Source organism: Pelobates fuscus, chromosome 1 (genome assembly GCF_036172605.1).
Source record: "Pelobates fuscus isolate aPelFus1 chromosome 1, aPelFus1.pri, whole genome shotgun sequence".
In the NCBI taxonomy this organism is placed as follows: domain Eukaryota; kingdom Metazoa; phylum Chordata; class Amphibia; order Anura; family Pelobatidae; genus Pelobates; species Pelobates fuscus.
Genome location: NC_086317.1, coordinates 221943332 through 221964761, shown reverse-complemented (window position 1 = coordinate 221964761; position 21430 = coordinate 221943332). Strand labels below are relative to the sequence as shown.

The 21430-nt window shown below is 37.8% G+C and overlaps 1 protein-coding gene across 1 annotated transcript in view; it reads left to right on the top strand.

The window, feature by feature from the left end:
- GRIK3 (glutamate ionotropic receptor kainate type subunit 3) overlaps nucleotides 1-21430 on the top strand; it is a 506016-nt gene that overhangs the window by 317333 nt on the left and 167253 nt on the right. The window contains exons 9-10 of the mRNA XM_063454917.1: nucleotides 2348-2461; nucleotides 14475-14678. Of these exons, the coding sequence (XP_063310987.1) occupies nucleotides 2348-2461; nucleotides 14475-14678 (318 nt within the window). The remainder of the gene's footprint in view (nucleotides 1-2347; nucleotides 2462-14474; nucleotides 14679-21430) is intronic.

The following is a 21430-nucleotide window of genomic DNA, read 5'->3' as shown; positions in this document are numbered from 1 at the left end:
TAAACTCCTCAATATCATAATACTCTAGATATGCCCAAAATACTATTCAATTGCTGTGTTTGATAATAGATATACTATTCTAGAGGATCGGCACAGGGTACTAGATGAGGCTCCAGTTTAATGCAGCAATATTTTATTTTTCATCTATAATTTCATCATGCCTTCCTTCACAATGTTACTTGCAATACTGAATGCTAATGCTGTTAATATATATATCGATATATATATATATATATATATATATATATATATACATACATACATATATACACTGAACAAAATTATAAACGCAACACTTTTGTTTTTGTCCCAATTTTTCCTGAGCTGAACTCAAAGATCTAGGCCTATTTCTCTCAAATATTGTCCACAAATCTGTCTAAATCTGTGTTAGTGAGCACTTTTCCTTTGCCGAGATAATCCATCCACCTCACAGGTGTGGCATATCAAGATGCTGATTAGGCAGCATGATTATTGCACAGGTGTGCCATAGGCTGGCCACAATAAAAGGCCACTCTAAAATGTGCAGTTTTATCACACAGCACAATGCCACAGATGTTGCAAGTTTTGACGGTGCGTGCAATTAGCATGCTGATATCAGGAATTTCCACCAGAGCTGTTGCCCATAAATTGAATGTTAATTTCTCTACCATAAGCTGCCTCCAAAGGCGTTTCAGAGAATTTGGCAGTACATCCAACCGGCCTCACAACCGCAGACCATGTGAAGCCACACCAGCCCGGGACCTCCACATCCAGCATCTTCACCTCCAAGATCATCTGAGACCAGCCACCCGGACAGCTGCTGCAACAATTGGTTTGCATAACCAAAGAATTTCTGCACAAACTGTTAGAAACCATCTCAGGGAAGCTCATCTGCATGTTCGTCGTCCTCATCAGGGTCTCGACCTGACTGCAGTTCGTCGTAACCGACTTGACATTTGATGGCATCTGGCACTTTGGAGAGGTGTTCTCTTCATGGATGAATTCTGGTTTTCACTGTACAGGGATGCAGACAGCATGTATGGCGTCGGGTGGGTGAGCGGTTTGCTGATGTCACTGTGGCCCATGGTGGTGGTGGGGTTATGGTATGGGCAGGCGTATGTTATGGACAATGAACACAGGTGCATTTTATTGATGGCATTTTGAATGCACAGAGATACTGGGACGAAATCTGGAGGCCCATTATTGTGCCATTCATCCATGATCATCAGCTCATGTTGCAGCATGATAATCCACGGCCCCATGTTGCAAGGATCTGTACACAATTCCTGGAATTCCATAGAAAAAGTCTTTGAAATCTTTGAGTTCAGCTCATGAAAAATGGAGGCAAAAACAAAAGTGTTGTGTTTATAATATTGTCCAGTGTATGTATATCACATGTCAAGTAACTAAACTAGCAGGGAGAATGCATTTTCTTTTAGTAACTACACTCCAGTGCAGCATTACTATACCATAGCTTCTCCCTTCATAGATGATAGAACAGCAGCAAACACAGCTCTTTAAATTCTGGATGTTCTGTTTCAGTTCTAAGTTCTGAAACAAGAGAAACACATGGGTGACCACATTGCTTCCATCAGGTACAACCGTGAAAGGCCAAGAGAAGATTACTATAAATATAAATAATATACAATTCTTAAAGGGGCACTCCAGACCCATAAATCATTTTACCTTGCTGAAGTGCTTTATGTGTGAAGACTGTGTCCTTGTTTTTTTTCTCAAAAGGTATTGGCACCGTGTTACACCCCACTGGCTATCAATCAGACAACTGGTCCTGCTGCTTCCTGGTTTGTTTAGCTCCATAGACTTAAACTCAAGAAGTTGGCAATTGCTCAAAGCATTTATCTTGACTTCTCATTGAACAGCACTGGGATGCTGTTACAAGGGGGAGGCTTTCAAAGGATGCACACAAGAGACCTGCAGCTTGTGCAAGCTATTTTTAGGTTTACCCCAATACAAATGCATAATTAAACTCATGCATGTTTTTATTGGATCTATATCTACTTAACAGTGATATATGTTTTGTATTAGTGCAGTGGAGTGTCCATTTAACTAATCAACTAATGTGTGGTGAAAAGTAACAAATAGTTACATTAATGAAACAGGATTCCACCATATGGGCACTGCTCATGACATCTGGCATTAGTGTATCTCCTACTTCGAAAATTATACATTTTTAACGTAAGTAAAACTGTAATGTGTTGTTTTCTGTTTTCTAAGTTACAGAATCCACGCATAAAGCAAAAGTATATAAACTTATAGTATATTGCTCCATTTTATTATTTTATAATTATGGAGCACCCGTTCAAAGTGTCCGCTTAAGTTAATTATTTATCCCTTGAATCCTTCTTAGGTGGGAACCTGGAACCCATCAGATGGCTTGAACATCACAGAAGTTCCTAAAGGACGAGGACCAAATGTTAGTGAATCATTGACGAACCGTACTCTCATCGTCACTACAGTGCTGGTGAGATAATTTTAAGAAATCTAGAGGAATTGTCATGGTTCCTTGTCTGTTCCTGCTTGAAAATCACTATAAATTGTATAAGCTGCATGAAAGCAATTTAAAAGCAATCTATTTGTTTAAGTTTCTGTTTTATCATGATTTATAATGATCTTAGGCTAAATAAATTCATGCATTTTCACTTCTAGAGAGGTGGATAATTTGCATAAAATGCCTTCAGAAACTAGGTCTGAAAACGCTACAGAAATTTTAAAAAGTGAAGCAAATTATTTTCATACACATGCAAACCATATGTACAACAACACAATTGTAGTAAATATAAGTAACATATACTTATGACACTTACATTTTGCTTCTAATAAAGGCTAAAGCTACTGTGTTTTTGCGATTTTGCAGAAATTGTTACTCTTTCATCAACGTGATCCTTAAATTCTGCAATAAAGGTTTTTAATCAAAAAAACAAAACATTTTCAAATAACCAATGCAAAGCATCTGCCATTTGAATGTTTAACAAAGATGTGCAATATTTCTTGATTGGATGTCTCATTTTTTAAATTAAACCCTTAAGGATAGCAGACGTACTATGCCGTCCTTGCGGACCCGGTCCTAAACGACGGTGGGCGGCATAGTACGTCCACACTTTCCTGGCCACTTATCTGCTTATCGCGATGGGGGGACTTGCCTGGCATCCCAGGGAGTCCCCCTGCGGCTGATCCTGCCCTCCCAGGCCATGTGATCGTGATGACGTCTCGATCACCTCGACAGAATAGCCGTCCAAAGCTAGGCCTGCAGGGGGCCTGCCTGGAATGACAGGCAGTCCCCCTGCTGCCTGCAGAAAACTTAAATAAAGTTTAAAAACAGTTTAAAAGTAAAATATATATGCCTAGATTATATATATATATATATATATATACACACACATACACTGTCTTAAAGTGTATTTTGATATATTTATATATATATATATATATATATATAAATATATATATATATATATATATATATATATTTAACTTCTACATATATATGTCTGCAATATTTTTACATAATTAGGTCATCTTATTAGTTACCATTTGAGTGACCTGCCTGACAACCCAGTCCACAGAATTTGGTTTGCAAGCCCTGTATTTATCCCTGTAACTTTCCAAGACACCCAAAAACATGTACGTGGGGGGGTCTGTTTTACTCAGGAGATTTCGCTAAACACAAATATTAGTATTTCAAAACTGTAAAACGTATCACTACGATGAAAGGGCCAATTTTTTAATTTTTCACACACAAACGGCACTTTCACTGATGATATCATTATTATGATACGTTTTACTGGTTTGAAACACTAATATTTCTGTTCAGCGAGGTCTCCCGGGTATAACAATACCCCACATGTACAGGTTTTATGGTGTTTTCAAAAGTTACAGAGTCAAATATAAGGCTTGCATTTCAGTTTTTTCACATTGAAATTTGCCAGATTGGTTATGTTGCCTTTGAGACCATATTGTAGCCTAGGAATGAGAATTACCCCCATGATGGCATACCATTTACAAAAGTAGACAAACCAAGGTATTGCAAATGGTGCATGTCCATTCTTTTCAGTAGCCACTTTGTCTCAAACACTGGCCAAATTTAGCATTCAAAATTATTTTTTGCATTTTTCACATACAAACAAATATGAAAAAATACAAAAGAAGGTGTAGCGCTACATACAAATTTGGGTTCGTCCAGAATCTGAAGGAGTGTAACCCTAAAAAAAGGTCACAGTGGTGATGGTATATAGCAACATTTCTGAAAGAGAAATTAAATTCCCATAGTGTGAAACTGTAATAAAATATAAAGAATGTACATCTATATATGGAACCACTCACATTTTCCTGAGCTATCCACCAAGCTCAGGGATAAACGCTCTCAGGTCCGTAAAGGTGACTTTTTCCAGTTAGGGGGTTTCTCACGATGTCAGCTAGGGCTCAAACAAAGCAAATATATGGTGCAATATAGTCTGGAACCAATAGTCCAATATGAAATAAAAAGTATGTTATACTCACAATAAAGGCTCGTTTTCAGCACGTTGTGTAGTTAAGGACTACACTCCTATATAGCAGGAACCAATAGCCCAACAGATAAATAGTAAATGATAATACTTTATTAGATAGTCTTAAATTAAAAATTCTAATGGCCAATTAGAAAATTGCATAAAATAAAATACAATAAAATAGACTAAAAAATACATCACGATAAGGGGCTAAAGGTGATGTATATAGTCCCCAGGACGCTTTTCTCCTGTTGGTTTCCTCAGCTGGGTAAAAGTCACAATACAATCCTCCCTCTATCAGGAGTCCTGCTAATATACCTTGTCCATGCTTTAGAAAACGATGTACAGGTGTTTCTTGGCGCGCCGATTTCTTTCCGTTTTTGGCAGGCGCTGTGTGTGTTCCAAGCCTCCCTCTCGCTATATTCCACTTTCGCATATGACGTCACCCGATTTCTATCAAGCTCACGGTGCAGCTGTTCATCCAATGAGGACCTCGATCTCTCACATCGAGTGTCCAAGGGACGGATAAGAGACCAGAAGAAGTAACAAATACAGCCACAAAAATAAAAGGAATACACAATTAGCATACACTGTACCCGTAATCATAACGGGCATATATCTATGGAGAGCTGTGCAAAAGAAAACATGTGCCGTAAATATAACTAATATAGTTAGTATCTTCATCTTCAATGGTATCCGAACATGTACTATTTAACCTCTAATACCTATTAGCATTCAGTATCATTTCATGTAAATAAATAGAAAACATCTTTGTATAGTATCTAATTCTGCAAAGCAATCTTCACTATTTCTCATCACGTCCATCCTCACATAAGGATACATTTATATGTTGCTAATTGTAAATATCTTTACATACATAATGATACTGAATGCTAATAGGTATTGGATGTAAAATAGTACATGTTCGGACATACCCCATTTGTAATACCTTGGTTTGTCTACATTTTTCAAATGGTATGCTACCAATCTGCCAAATTTCAATGTGTATAAACCAAAAAATGTAACGTGCTATATTTGACCCTGTAACTTTCCAAAACACCATAAAACCAATACATGGGGGGGGTACTGTTTTACTCATGCGACATCGCTGAATACAAATATGTGTGCTTTATTGCAGTAACAGCTAGCAGTATTATGACATCCACAGTTACCATGCAGAACTAAAAAAAAACATTTCTTAATTTCTCACATTTTTTTTTATATTTTATTCATATTAAATTAAGTTTAATATATAAATATTTGCTATGAAATGAAAGCCCTGTTTCTCCTGAACAAAATGACATATAATTAGTGTGTGTGCATTTATGCATGAACAGACGTACAGCACAAATTCAAAGTTTTGTTATTTTTTGTTTTGATCTGAACTTGTACAACTGCCTCAGTCCTTAAGGGGTTAAATAACTTAAAATAATACATACATGTTTACCTTTAACATAACCTATGTATAATTATCTGTTATCTACAAAATATAATAAGGACAATGAACATGACAGATGGGAATGTGAGCAAATTAATGTTGAATGCTGAATGATGATACATTTGTATCTGGTAGTGGATCATAAATATGTTGGGACATTAATCTACCTAGTATCAATAGAATAGATTTTCATGTGATGTGCTGTACCTAGAAATGCGTAGATGTCTATTCACCAAACACAACATTGCATAATGAAGGCCAAAATAAAGGGATTGGATAGATTGAAATCAGTTTTATGACTATTTTAGACTAAAATTTGCAAATCAATTTTTATTTAAAGAAAACTCAAGATATGGAGAATCGATTACTTTTTTCACGGATTAATAATTTTCTTTCCAAACCTTAGGATTTCATGGTTGATGCACAGCTTTTCATGGTCACATTCTGGAGTTGGTTTTGTGTTACATTATTCCCTTCCTATCCAGTGCATATAATACTTAAAACCCTTGCTTTCATTAAGAATATTTTTCTTCTGGCCATGTTTCTAGGAGAATATATATGAAGGCTGTTGGTAATTTAAGCAATTTTAGTACTAGGTTCCACAATTTTTTTTTTTAAATTATAATATAAATTATAATATAATATAATTATAATATAATATAAGATTTGAGCCACACCTTTTAATAGGTTATTTTAAGGAATCCTGGATTCTGCTTATTCAGACAGTTCCCAGTAATGCCATATGTAAATTGGTCTACATAAACTATTTGCACCTCTACAACACATTTTTGTTATTTACCAATTTGCTATATTCTTTTTCTAATATGTAATATGTAATTGAATCAGAGATATTGGGACATACAGGTTAACACGATATGTAAGCACAGCTTAAAACAATAACATTAATATACAATATGTAATCTTAATTGAATCATCTAATATACAATGCTATGTAATTCTGTCCTTAAATAACAACACATTCTATGACAGAAGTGTGCACAGCTTTAACCCTACAACTGTTCTTAAAAAAATGGAATTGACACTCCATGAAAACTGGTATTCCGTGTTTCCTTTTAATGGACACCTAAAAAGTAAATGAGGGATTGGAGGGGAGGGGGGAGGGGGAGTGGATTGGATTAAAGACACTACTATAACCTTATCAGAGTATTTACCCAGGAATGGTACATACAATGTGTTGCTACACTCTCTGTATACATGTATACATTTTCTTACTCAAGCTACATATCTTATAAACCTCTGAATGATGAAACGATATCAATAGAAGGTATAATATTGGCATGAGTGTGGACAGACTATATGAGGTATGCAGAATTCCAAAAAAGCACCTACCAGCAGGATGCACTGGGACATGGTTCATCCTCTAACCTGTATTCAATATAAAGAAATGAATAAAATGAATGAATATTATAAATTAAGCACATCCTTAATAAACTTTATAAAGACTGTGGCAGCAGTCAAAACGTTGCCGTGTATACTTACAACTTTGTATATATAGCTGAATAATTATAAGATGCACTGGGACTAATTTTCTTTTTATAAATAGTAACACAACTTGCTACACTGGGTATGTGCCTGCTCAAAAATGGGGTAGCCCATGTCTTTAAAAAGGGGGCATAATAAATAAATAATGGTTCAGGCACTCCAGGATAACAAAAATTGCAGCTTTATTGGGGCAAAAGCAGCAACATTTCGATCCTACCAGGTCTTTATCAAGCTTTATCAAGCAGCTTGATAAAGACCCGGTAGGATCGAAACTTTGCTGCTTTTGCCCCAATTAAGCTGCTATTTTTGTTATCCCTGAGTGCTTTCCAGCCCCACTCAGGGCTACACACATACAGAGTTTTATTAAAGCAATCTGTCCATGAGCGAAATGCTCCAAGTTTAGTTTGCAGCACAGGTACTCACATTGCACATGCTGGTATCCCTAGATGTAGGACACAAACCTAAGAATTGGCGATCCAACTGCTCATAGAGGGTATGCTTAGTTGACTTCAGACTGGCAATTAAAGCCATTAATGGATATACTAAAACTGGAGCCCTGTCCAACCTGGACTGCAGACCATAGCATACACCAAGCATGTCAAACTCAAAGTCTAGCATTGGCCACATAAACGGTTATAAAAAGATTTTTTTCATTTTCATAGAAACGGTTTATTTTGAAAAGTACAGTATAAAAAAGCCCCCAGTATCCCCCTCTACTAAACCACAGCACCCGCGTCCACTAAATCCCAGTCCCCCCTCTACTAAATCCCAGCCCCCCTCTACTAAATCCCATTCCCCCCTAAATACTAAATCCCAGTCCTCCCCAAAAACTAAATCACAGGACCCCCTTCTAGCCAACAAGCAGACTCCACTCACATTGCAGCTGCCAGTATGCGACTCCGGAGTCTGGCCTCTGGTATACACCCTGTGCCAAATCTGATCCTCACACTACTTCTGGTATGCACCCTGTGCCAAATCTGATCCTCACACTACTTCTGGTATGCACCCTGTGCCAAATCTGATCCTCACACTACCTCTTGAAACCCTGTGAAGGTGGAGCACGTCGATGTCACGTTGGAATGTGACGTGGCATTGCGTGCCTCCATGCACCTCCAGATACTCACTTGTCCAGTCGCAGCCAATGCAACACTGACCAACACACACACACACTCACAAACAGACACACACACACATACAGGCACACACACTCACCGACAGACACACAGACAGACACACTCACTGACAGACACACACACTCACTGACAAACACACAGACACTCACTGACAGAAAAACATACACAGACACACACTCACTAACACACACACACATTGATACACACAGACACACACATGCTCACTGACAGACAAACACAGACACTGACAGACACATACTCACCGGCAGACAGACAGACACACACACACACACACACACACACACTCACAGACACTCACAGACAGACACTCCCAGACAGACACAAACAGACATTTACACATTCTTGCACACACATCATTTTCTTTATTGCTCCCAACATTTGGGAGCTGATGTGGGGACTCCCTGAGGATCTTCTATTTATTCCTCACTGCTCCCTCGCATGCCCTGGATCCATACAACAGTAAGATGTCAAGCTGTTTTAGTACAGTTTGACATGTAACTGGGTCCTCCAGGAAACCTCTTTAGCAAAGAAGGACTGATGCAAGACCAACTCACTGGTTAAAAAAGGGACATATAGAGCATTAGCTGAGCCAAAGGAAGTTGTCTTCCTAATATTCCTTAGTTGAATGTCTGACCCAGGTAAGCTGTCAAAATGTGCTAAAACAGCTTAACATCTTACTGCGAGATAGCACTAGAGCACTCCTAGTATCATGAAAATAGAAAGGGCACTACAGGCATCCAACCAAATTAGGTGCAATGTATACAATTATGGTTCGTTATGCTGGTATTGATCATTTAGGTTTAAGCAAATAGTTTTGTTCCACACGCCCTTACCCCCCCCCCCCCCCTCCCTTCCAAACTACAAAGTTTCTTTTCATGCTTCAAAATTACTGCTATAGATGATAAGCATTACTTAGCATCTAGTTCAGCCTTCTACAGTAGAAAACTGACAATTGAACTACAAATCCCATAAACCCATGTGGGGTCCACAAATCACTGATATACCCAATGTATATTCTAAAAAGTGCCATAGAAAGCTAATTTCAATTACTGATTCTGATTACTGTAATTTTTTCTTAAAAGGCATAGACTGGTTCCAGTTATAAATGTTTTTAGTTATTAATTGTAATCTAATCATGATCTGGCACAAAACTTGCTTAGGACGGATTTGGAATCTGCTACTTTGGATGCTGCACAACATCATTTATAGTGAAAACTCTGTTGTATTGTGGAGTCTTCGTGCCTTCATGCAATGTATTTTTATTTCTATAGAAAAAGTCTAGACTTGGTGATATTTTTATATTGGCAGCAAAGGCTTTCATATCCTTTTGTCAAATGGAATTATGCTGTGATTTCAGTTCCTCCAGGCCATCTGCTCTAATTGTGTCCCTACATTTTATCAGACCAAAGATGGCCCATTTGGTTGTCTTAAAATATTCATAATATTCTGGGAGGGAAAGTAAAAATGCCCCTGATTGCAGTGGGGTTTAATCTTACGGAAAAGCCACGGGATGAATTTCTAGATGGCTGATTTCCTATTTTATTTTCCCATTCCTGTTGGTAATATTGAAATTACTTGTTCAGTGAGAGATATATGACCTGAACGTCATATATACCACTTTCCAGCAGCAATTTCACAGCTCAGAATATTCCATATCGAGAGCACTCTTCGCCAAGGAATCGATTTAGGAAAGTAGCCTCAGAATTCTTAGTCTGTCCATTTTCATTAATAAATAGAGAAATCAGCTGTGAATAAGAGCACCATAGGGCTAGAAATTACCCCAAACAAATATATTAGCATTCAATATACAGTACAGCATTTAAAATGCTTTCTGGTCTTAAAATATGCACCCTGCTTCTTTGTGAGAGGAGAAAATTAATAGAAGCTTTGAAATTATAAAAGCTGTTGGCTACCCAATTACTGTACATTTGCATTTTTATTTAAACACATTACTATAAATACTTTTTTTCCCATTATGGACTCTGTATACACAGATGTGTACATAGAATTTTGCAGACACAGTATGTCCCTGACCTGTGGAGCTTATCATTGTATTCTGCTGTTTGAACTACAGAGACTTTCTCAAAGACATCTCACAAGAATAGGTGAACTTGACATTTTAAAACACAAGTAAATACACCCCACACATTTTGTCAATATTTTATTATATCTTTTAATGTGACAACACTGAAGAAATTACACTCTGCTACAATGTAAAGTAGTAAGTGTACAGCATGTATAACAGTGTAAATTTGCTGTCCTCTCAAAATAACTCAACAAACAGCCATTAATATCTATACCGTTGACAACAAAAGTGAAAATGTGGAACAAAAGTGGAAATGTGGAACAAAAGTGAAAATGTCAAAATTGGGCTCAATTAGCCATTTTTTTCTCCCCAGTGTCATGTGACTCATTAGTGTTACAAGGTCTCAGGTGTGAATGGGGAGCAGGTGTGTTAAATGTGGTGTTATCGCTCTCACACTCTCATACTGGTCACTGGAAGTTCAGCATGGCACCCCATGGCACACAACTCTCTGTGGATCTAAAAAATAGAATTGTTGCTTTATATAAAGATGGCCTAAACTATAAGAAGATTGCCAAGACCCTGAAACTGAACGGCAGCACAGTGGGCAAGACCATACAGCGGTTTCACAGGACAGGTTCCACTCAAAACAGGCCTTGCCATGGTCGAACCAAAGAAGTGGAGTGCACCTGCTCAGCATCATATCCAGAGGTTGTCTTTGGGAAATAGAAGTATGAGTGCTGCCAGCATTGCTGCAGATGCTGAAGGGGTGAGGGGTCAACCTGTGAGTGCTCAGATCATAAGCCGCACACTGCATCAAATTGGAGTGCATGGCTGTTGTCCCAGAAGGAAGCCTCTTCTAAAGATGATACACAAGAAAGCCCACAAACAATTTGCTGAAGACATGCAGACTAAAGACATGGATTACTGGAACCATGTCCTGGGGTCTGATGAGACCAAGATAAACTTATTTGGTTCAGATGGTGTCAAGCGTGTGTGGTGGCAACTAGGTGAGGATTACAAAGACAAGTGTGTCTTGCCTACAGTCAAGCATGGTGGTGGGAGTGTCATGGTGTCATGGAGTAACACTTCCGGGTTTGGCACTCAGCTGTGAGGAGCCGGACCCCGCCCCCCTCTGACACAGCTCTGACGGTATTTAGGGAGACTGGGCAGAGGGAGGGTGCTTGGTGATTGATTGTTTGAGCTAACGTGTGAGCTGCCTCTGTGGGCTCCACAGGCTCAGCTACTGGGAACTGCTTCCACCAGACTTACCTCTCCACAAGCTCAGACAAGCCCTTCCAGCCTTTGAGCAAATGCAAGGATTGCTGCATGCCATAAAGGATTACTGGAGAACGGATACTTTGCTACTTTACAAGTGGACCATATGTCTGGACTATTGGAGGACTACCCATATTAACCTTAAGTATACCTTTCAGCTATTTGTCTGCAATATAATTTATTAATGAACTAATGCTTGCTTACACAAATCTTCATTGCTACAAGTTACTAATCTCATGATAGACAACTCCCATCATGCTTATTCACTATGAACTGTTCTTGCTTTGCAAATATCCTTAGCTAATTGATTATTGTTCCTATTGAAGATTATTCTCATGAACTAATGTTACTTAATGCATCTCTGAAGAAATACTTAATAATGAACTTTGTGTGTTGATTACTTGCACTTCTTCTTATTGGATTATTGCCTAAATGCAATTCATTTAAGTTTGACTCTTATTAAAACTTCGGTTGAATCAAGTTACCAGTGATTCTCTCTTTTCTTAAAGCTACAGTATTGATACTTAAGGATTCTCCATTTCTTCACTAATGTAATTAGGGAGTTTACAAGCTGCAGTTGAGTTCCAACCCAAATCACCCCTAGTATCGTAACACATGGTCCAGGCTTGCATGAGTACTGCCAGCACTGGGGAGCTATAGCAATAAAGGGAACCATACATGCCAACATGTACTGTGACATACTGTAGCAGAGCATGATCCCCTCCCTTCAGAGACTGTGCCGCAGGGCATTATTCCAACATGATAACGACCGCAAACACACCTCCAAGAAGACCACTGCCTTGCTAAAGAAGCTGAAGGTAAAGGTGATGGACTGGCCAAGCATGTCTACCGATCTAAACCTTATTGAGCATCTGTGGGGGCATCCTCAAATGGAAGCGCAAGGTCTCTAACATCCACCAGCTCCGTGATGTCGTCATAGAGGAGTGAAAGAGGACTCCAGTGGCAATCTGTGAAGCTCTGGTGAACTCCATGCCCATGAGGGTTAAGGCAGTGCTGGACATTTTGGGTCCAATTTGGACATTTCCACTTAGGGGTTTACTCACTTTTGTTGCCAACGGTTTAGACATTAATGGCTGTGTGGTGAGTTATTTTGAGGGGACAGCAAATTTACAGTTATACAAGCTGTACACTTACTACTTTACATTGTAGCAGAGTGTAATTTCTTTAGTGTTGTCACATGAAAAGATATAATAAAATATTTACAAAAATGTGAGTTGTGTACTCAAATTTGTGAGATACTGTATGTAATATTTAACATAGCTTCTCTGCCGTTAATTGTCCTTGCTTGCTACATATTTGTAGTTTCTGCAGGTACCAGAGTGTGTCTAGCATTTCTCAGCTAATAATGGTCCTCCCGTTCTCAAAAAGAAAGAATGATTACTGACTGTAGTACTACACATCACATTTACAAGATGTGTAGTTTTGCAGACTTGAGTAGTTTTATTCCTGAAAAGACTGAATAGAATTATTTAGCAATGTAATGTAGACTGTAGCATGGAACACGCTGAGCAGATTAAGTAACTGGAAACATTGGAAATATCCCTACTACTGAATTGTAACATGCTGAGCAGATTAAATAACAGGAAATGTATGAAATAACCCTGATGTATGCAGCTTGTGCAAGCTATGTGTGAAATTCTGTACAATACGTACAACACAGTATTTTCATATGTTGCCCACGAGATGCCATACAGTGGTGTGTAGCTGCAGCACATTTATCAAACAAGAATCTCCTTAAACCATAATTCATTGCGGACAGTAGGTAGTTATGGAGCTTGTAATGTCCATTTTGCCCTTTTCTTCTGCAGGAAGGTTTTGCATGTACCATTTTTTATATACACATATGTAGACAACACAATATGTTACATTTAGTAGGAAATAATGTAACACTAGTATGCTATTTTTGTTTACAAAACGGTTATCTTTTTATTTATATTTTATATTTAAAACCTCCTTTAAACACTGAAAGTATATGCTCTTCCCAAATTATCATTCCCTGCTGCATCAGTGTCAACGTAGATCCTCAAGGAACATAATCTTTGAAAAACTGGCATGTAATTAATTAACTTTTTTTGTAAATTAGTTATGCATTATTCCTTATCTTTTAAACCTCATGTGTTTATGGACTCAAAGGACTGGAATTGGGCTTCCCTAATTTGTCTTATTTTATAAACATGGCTAATGATGACGGCAATTAGTAAACAAAATACTTGAGAATGACTAGAATAGAATGTGTACTCTTATTATGTTAAAATAAACCATCATTTTTTTCAGTGAATATTATGATATAAGGGCCACTGTACTTTTTTTTTTCCAAATTAAGTGGCAGTTTAACATCTGACAAATTGTACTTTATAGATGCTATTGTTCCTTTAACTGTTCTAAGTTACTATTTTTTTTTTTTTTGGATGGGGGATGGATTTATTTTACTTATTCCACTACTAGTAAAATGTTCATGGTTTATTCAAATCTTTCATTTATCTCCTCAGAATTAGATCATATAAAATGTATAGACAGTTATATGTTTCAACAAGGTAAGCCACCTCTAATAGACATATTTTTGTAATCATCAGGAAGAGCCTTATGTGATGTTTAAGAAGTCATCGGCTCCTCTTTTTGGCAAGGATCGGTTTGAAGGGTTTTGCATTGACCTCTTGAAAAACGTATCTGCTATCCTTGGGTTCGACTATGATATACGTCTTGTAGAAGATGGCCGATATGGATCCCAAGATGAAAAAGGCCAGTGGAATGGCTTGGTGAAGGAGCTGATTGATCATGTAAGTTAGTTTTCTGATTCAGAACATCTGAAGAGCTGTTCATGAAACACAGTAAGTTTTTGGACTACCGATTACCCCCAAAATTTCAATTGGACAAAAAGCGACACTTTGATTTTAGGGGTTTAAACGGGGTAGTGGCCAGGTGTAAGGCTGTTCTGAGAAATTCTAAAAAAAAATGTTTCTTAAACATTTATTGTAATTTAAAGACACGTTACTAGAAATATTGCTGTGTAGAGCTCTGTTATACACTTAGATATACCAGCAATATGGAGCTCATAGAAAAGAAGGATAGAAAAAAGGGACAGATGAATTTGAGTCCAACATAGGAACTGTCCCTCCTAAAAAGGGACATTTGAGAGGTATGTAGTTCAGCTACACAAACATGGTGTTAACTTATGGAGTGTACAATTAAGATACAGCATTCTCCCTTTCAATCATGATTTCTATAATTAATTATATTGCACAAAGTCAACATGAAAAAGCTTTGAGATGCTGTGAAAGCCTTGTATTTACCAGGAAACGGGAGAAAATCAATTGGAATAAATATTCATAGATCATATTATACAGATGAACCTGTTCACCTATGTAGCGAATTATAGCGTGTTTCCCTGAAGAGGGCTTTTGGCTCCTTACACATTTTCTGTACATCACTTAGGAGTCCAAACATTTAATGGAATAGAAAATAAGTGGTACATAGCATGATAAAGTAGGTTGAGTAATCAATTATATTAAATTATTGAATCATAAATATCTTTAAAATGTGAGATGTTAGGGCCACAACAAGAGTTGTTTGACCCTAATGTTGTATTGCAACTCTTTACAGCTATATTGATTTCTGAAATATATTCTAAGGAATTGCCCTTGGTTATTTAAGTTGTATCTACAGAGATAATATCTACAAACTTGGGGGCATGCAAGGTGAACTCAAAACGAGCAATGTACCTTGAGCTGCGCTGTTCCACCAAGTTGTGTCTTTTTTATGTCAAAACACAGGGTTAATCACTAAAATGAAAATTACGGTACATTTAAAATGAATTTCACATTTCAGGTCAATGTAGCTGGAAATACTCTAGGTCAGCTATGCTTCAACATTGCTACTTTGGTCTTAAATTTAAAATTCACTTTGATTTTACTTGCATTCTGACAATTCTCACTTTAGAAAAAAAAAACGCATAAAGGACAGAGCCAGATTCAACAAATAACCGTTCAAGCTAATGATTAGCCTTAGTACTCAGACCCTAGTGAATTGACTAAAAAAGTATATTTACACATCTCTTGGTCTATAAACTCAAAAGTACATGTTCTACTTTTGGATTAATATTTACAAAAAATAAATAAAAAAATCAGAAAATAAATCTACTGCCACAGTATTTACAATTCAATATTTTACTTTAACAGTAAAATTTTACATCTTTAATATCTTAGCAGTCAAAAATATTATTTTGTACAATTGTCTATCACCATTACGTCTGTACAAAACCTAAAAAGTTATCTATCAGCTGTTAAATAACGATTTGGAATTTGCAGTTATGTGAACTAGACTACTCTGCCATCCAAAGGGTTAATACGTTGTACAATGGATTATTTCTAAAATTATTCCTGTGCTTTTCCAGTTTATAAGAGACTCTCAAAATATATATATTTGAATCATTTTGTTGACAGCGGCATCCTCTGCCTTACGAGAGCTATCATTACGAACATTATGAAAACAAGTTGTCATGGTAACAGGTTAGGCTGCTAATCAAGTCTTGATTGGTCAGCTTTGATGCTCCAATTTTCTTAGTTATTTTATGCAGTTTTAATTAAATAAAAAGAACTGCATTAGGATATGGGGACTTGTAGGAAGCATTTTATCCTCAATTGCAAACTATTTCCCCATTTTTGGCCGTCTCTTAGAGACGTGAATTTCGGAATATATGTTAGAGGGCATAGTGTAATTTCCAATGACAGTGAAAAAAGTGGTTGGTAGCCCTGTGGCTGGCATGATGATAATGGATAAAAATTTCACAAAGTAAGCAACATTAATGTAAAGTCATTAAAATATTATACCAGCATACACTTAAGTGAATAGATGTATAGTAAAATACAAAGAACACACTGGATTGATAAACATGACACAGTCTTGTAAACTGTTTTTTGGCACACTATGTTTTAAAGAACTGCTTGACATAGCTACAATAGAGCCGTAATGAGGGAAGGATGCAAGTGGTCATTAACTTCCATCAATAGTTCTGCTTTTATACTAGTCACATGTTTCCCAAGGTGAATTGTGTCCAGAATTTGATGTAGTTACTAAAATTCTAGTAACTTTGTTGCACTCACAAGAGTTTTGGAACATACATTTCTCTCATTTCTGAAATAAGAGGACAATTTGATGCTTAGACGTGCACAAGTTAAGATAGATATAAAAAAAAAGCAATAAATCCAGCGTACAAAGTGGACTTGTGGAAGAACAATTAAAAATACATTTTAAAATTGCTTTTAAAACTTCCTGATTGGACCACCATAAACTGTGTGTTTACTAGAATATAAGCTACCATAAACTGCCCCTTGCACTAAATTTCAAGATCTTATGAACAATTTGACTTGAAACAAAATAAAAATGTCAAAACTGGAAACTGGAAATTATCACAAGTTGGCTTATTATCAAGGTCTGGCTTATCTAACCAAAGCTGCAATTTAATATTTTTGGATAAGCTTTTAAAATGAATAAATTTTATGACAAATATTCAAAGTCTAATTTTTTAAAAATATATGCTATAATTTTTTTATATACACTGATCAGCCACAACATTAAAACCACTGACCTGTGAAGTTAATAATATTGATTATATCATTTCAATGTCACCTGTCAAGGGATGGGATGTATTTTGCAGCAAGTGAACAGTCAGTTCTTCAATTTCACATGTTTGAAGCCGGAAAAAATGAGTGATTTTGATAAGGGCCAAATAGTGATGGCTAGGGGACTGGGTCAGAGCATTTCCAAAACATCAAGTCTTGTAGGATGTTCTTAGTATGCAGTGGTTAGTACCTACCAGAAGTGGTGCAAGGAAGGACAACTGGTAATACAGCATCAGGGTCATGGCTGCCCAAAGCTCATACAAGTGGGGAGCAAAGGCTAGCCCGTCTAGTCCAATCACACAGCATAACAACTGTAGCTTGATTCACTGAAAACCGTAATGCTGACCATGGTAGAAAGATATCAGAACACATAGAGCACCACAGTTTTGCAGCTGACCGGACAGAGTGCAATGATGACCCCTGTCCACTGACAAAAGCACTTTTGATGGGGACATGAGTGTCAGAACTGGACCATAGAGCAATTAATTTAGATCAGGTGGATGGCCAAGTGCGTGTGTGTCATTTACCTAGAAGAGAGGTGGCAGCAGTATGCACTATGGGAAGCAGGGAAGCCGGCAGAGGTAGTGTTATGCTCTAGCAATGTTCTGCTAGGAAACCTTGGGTCTTGGCATTAATGTAGGTGTTATTTTGACATGTACTATATACCTAGAGATTGTTGCAGACCGTATACACCCCTCCATGACAATGGTATTAGCTGATCATAAGTGGCTTATTTTTGTGTGATATTTTTGTGTGATAGCACACCTGCCATACTGTTGAAAAGAGTTTAAGGTGTTGCCTTGGCCTCCAAATTCCCCAGAACTTAATCTGATTGAGCATCTGTGAGATGTGTTGGAACAACAAACCAGATCCTTATACATTGCAAGACTTAAAGGACTTCTGCTAATGTCTTGGTGCCAGATACCACAGGACATATTCAGAGGTCTTGTGGAATACATGTGCCAATGCATCAGAGCTGTTTTGGCAGCACAAGGTGGACCTACACGATATTAGGAAGATGGTTTTAATCTTATGGCTGATCAGTATAGTTATATTTTTGATATTTTAAAATAATAATATTAGTTTATCCAAGAATATAAAATTATTTGGAAATCTTACACAGCAATATTAAATCCAGGCTTTGGTTGGGTTATCTGATCAAGTTGAGTATTTCAATGCAGGTGCTGCTGATGTATAATACTGAGCTACATGACAAACATTTAAAGTAGTAATTCAAAAAATGTATGTGTGTGTGTTAGGGTGCATGTCTGTGTGCATGTGTGTATGCTTGTATTTATGTAGACCATAAAGGGTTACTCCAAGTACCATTACCACTTCAATGATTCGAATTGGTCATGATGCTTAAGGTCTGTATGTGTACGAAAAACTGCACATAGAGAGTTTAATCCCATAAGGACACATGACATGTCTGGCATGTCATGATTCCCTTTTATTCCAGAAGTTTGGTCCTTAAGCGGTTAAACTCTCTGCTGGAAGTGTAAACCCACCCAGAGCAGCATCACTTGAATGTTGTTAATAAGACTGAAACTCTTGTTAACATCAGTTGTATGGATATTTGACATCTATTGATGTCAGTTCTATGCATATTGGATGTCTGTCATTAGCATGCACTACATACTAACATCAGAGGTCCAATGGCGACACAGTCCTCCCCTCAATTCCACCCATGTCCTTCCCTCAGCCCATCCTCTCTAACATCATACCCCCGCAGTGAAGTGGAGTCACATCAGCAGAGTAGGATCGGGCTGCCTGGAGAGCTTGGCCTTGTTGATAAAACAAAGATAAGCTTTAGCTTTATCTAGTACGTTTTTATTTCGGGGTGGTGACCAGCAGAGCAAGGGTTATTAAAATGCTCTTTTGTAGGTAGAATAACTCTTTAGTTTTAAACTCTTTTATTGTCATGATCCAAGGTAGAGTATAAACAAAATATTTACCGTATATACTCGAGTATAAGCCGACCCGAATATAAGCCAAAAAACTGGGAAAACTTATTGACTCGAGTATAAGACTCTGGTAAATTTCTAAATAAAATTAGATCCTAAAAAAAAATATTAATTGAATATTTATTTACAGTGTGTGTATAATGAATGCAGTGTGTGTGTATGAATGCAGTGTGTGCGTATGAATGCAGTGTGTGTATGAGTGCAGCGTGTGTATATGAATGCAGTGTGTGTGTATGAGCGCAGCGTGTGTGTATGAGTGCAGCGTGTGTATGAGTGCAGTGTGTGTATGAATGCAGTGTGTGTATGAATGTAGTGTGTGTATGAGTGCAGTGTGTGTATGAGTGCAGTGTGTGTATGAGTGCAGTGTGTGTGTATGAGTGCAGTGTGTGTGTATGAATGCAGTGTGTGTATGAATGTAGTGTGTGTATGAGTGCAGTGTGTGTATGAGTGCAGTGTGTGTGTATGAGTGCAGTGTGTGTATATGAGTGCAGTGTGTGTGTATGAGTGCAGTGTGTGTATGTGTATGAGTGCAGTGTGTGTATGTGTATGTGTGCAGTGTGTGTGTATGAGTGCAGTGTGTGTGTGTGTGTATGAGTGCAGTGTGTGTGTGTGTATGAGTGCAGTGTGTGTATGAGTGCAGTGTGTGTATATGAGTGCAGTGTGTGTATGAGTGCAGTGTGTGTATGCGTATGAGTGCAGTGTGTGTATGAGTGCAGTGTGTGTGTATGTGTGCAGTGTGTGTGTGCAGTGGGTGTGTGTGTGCAGTGTGTGTGTGTGCAGTGTGTGTGTGTATGAGTGCAGTGTGTGTATGTGTGCAGTGTGTGTGTGTTTTTTAATTATTTTAATATTTTTTTATTATTATTTCTTATTATTTTTTATTTAATTTAATTATTTTTTTATTTTATTATTATTATTATATTTTTTTTTCGCCCCCCCTCCCTGCTTGGTACATGGCAAGGAGGGGGGCTCTCCTTCCCTGGTGGTCCAGTGGCATTGGCAGTTCAGTGGGGGGGAGAGGGGGGCTGGCAGAGCTGTAACTTACCTCTCCTGCAGCTCCTGTCAGCTCCCTCCTCCTCCGCGCCGGTCCGTGTAGCTCTTCTGTCAGCTCCCACTGTAAGTCTCGCGAGAGCCGCACTATGACCGAGGTGCTGAACGGACGGCGCGGAGGAGGAGGGAGCTGACAGGAGCTGCAGGAGAGCTAAGTTACAGCTCTGCCAGCCCCCACAGCCCCTGTCTGTATTATTGCAATGCAAATCTGACTCGAGTATAAGCCGAGTTGGGGTTTTTCAGCACAAAAAATGTGCTGAAAAACTCGGCTTATACTCGAGTATATACGGTACTTCCAGTGATTTAAAAAATTGTTTAGTAAAGGCTTATAGAACATGTACATGTGTCATGACATTTTTGATTATATCAAAAACTAAATCCAAATAAAATAAACAAAATAATAAGGGACAAAAAGCAAAACAGAAACTATGTTACAAAACCAAAATAGTTAGTATGGCAGATGAAGTCTATCACCTCAGTATTCCCTGGTAGACAATTTATCAAGGGATACAGATTCAGTTTTCCCACGTAAGAGGGCTTGAATCATATTGCTATGGGGTGTTGGTCCGCTATGACTCTGGTTAGATGTCAGTTTGTAAATTACATGATTTTGCTATTACATGACGAAAAGTCATGATTTTATTAAAGACACGGAGGCGAGTATTGCATATCCCTTTCTTTACTGTCCACCAATAGCAGCAAAGAATACAAACAGAATGAAAAAAGAATGAACATGTGATAACATAGGCCCCTCCCCGCTCAGGTCCCAGTATAACAGGCAGCACTTCCCTTCCATTTCCCTCTTTATGAAGATGCGACCAAGGTAAAATGTCCAGAACGAGAGTAGTGTGAGAACAAAGTCCCAAGGCAAAAAAACTTAAAACTGAAGAGGGTAGAACA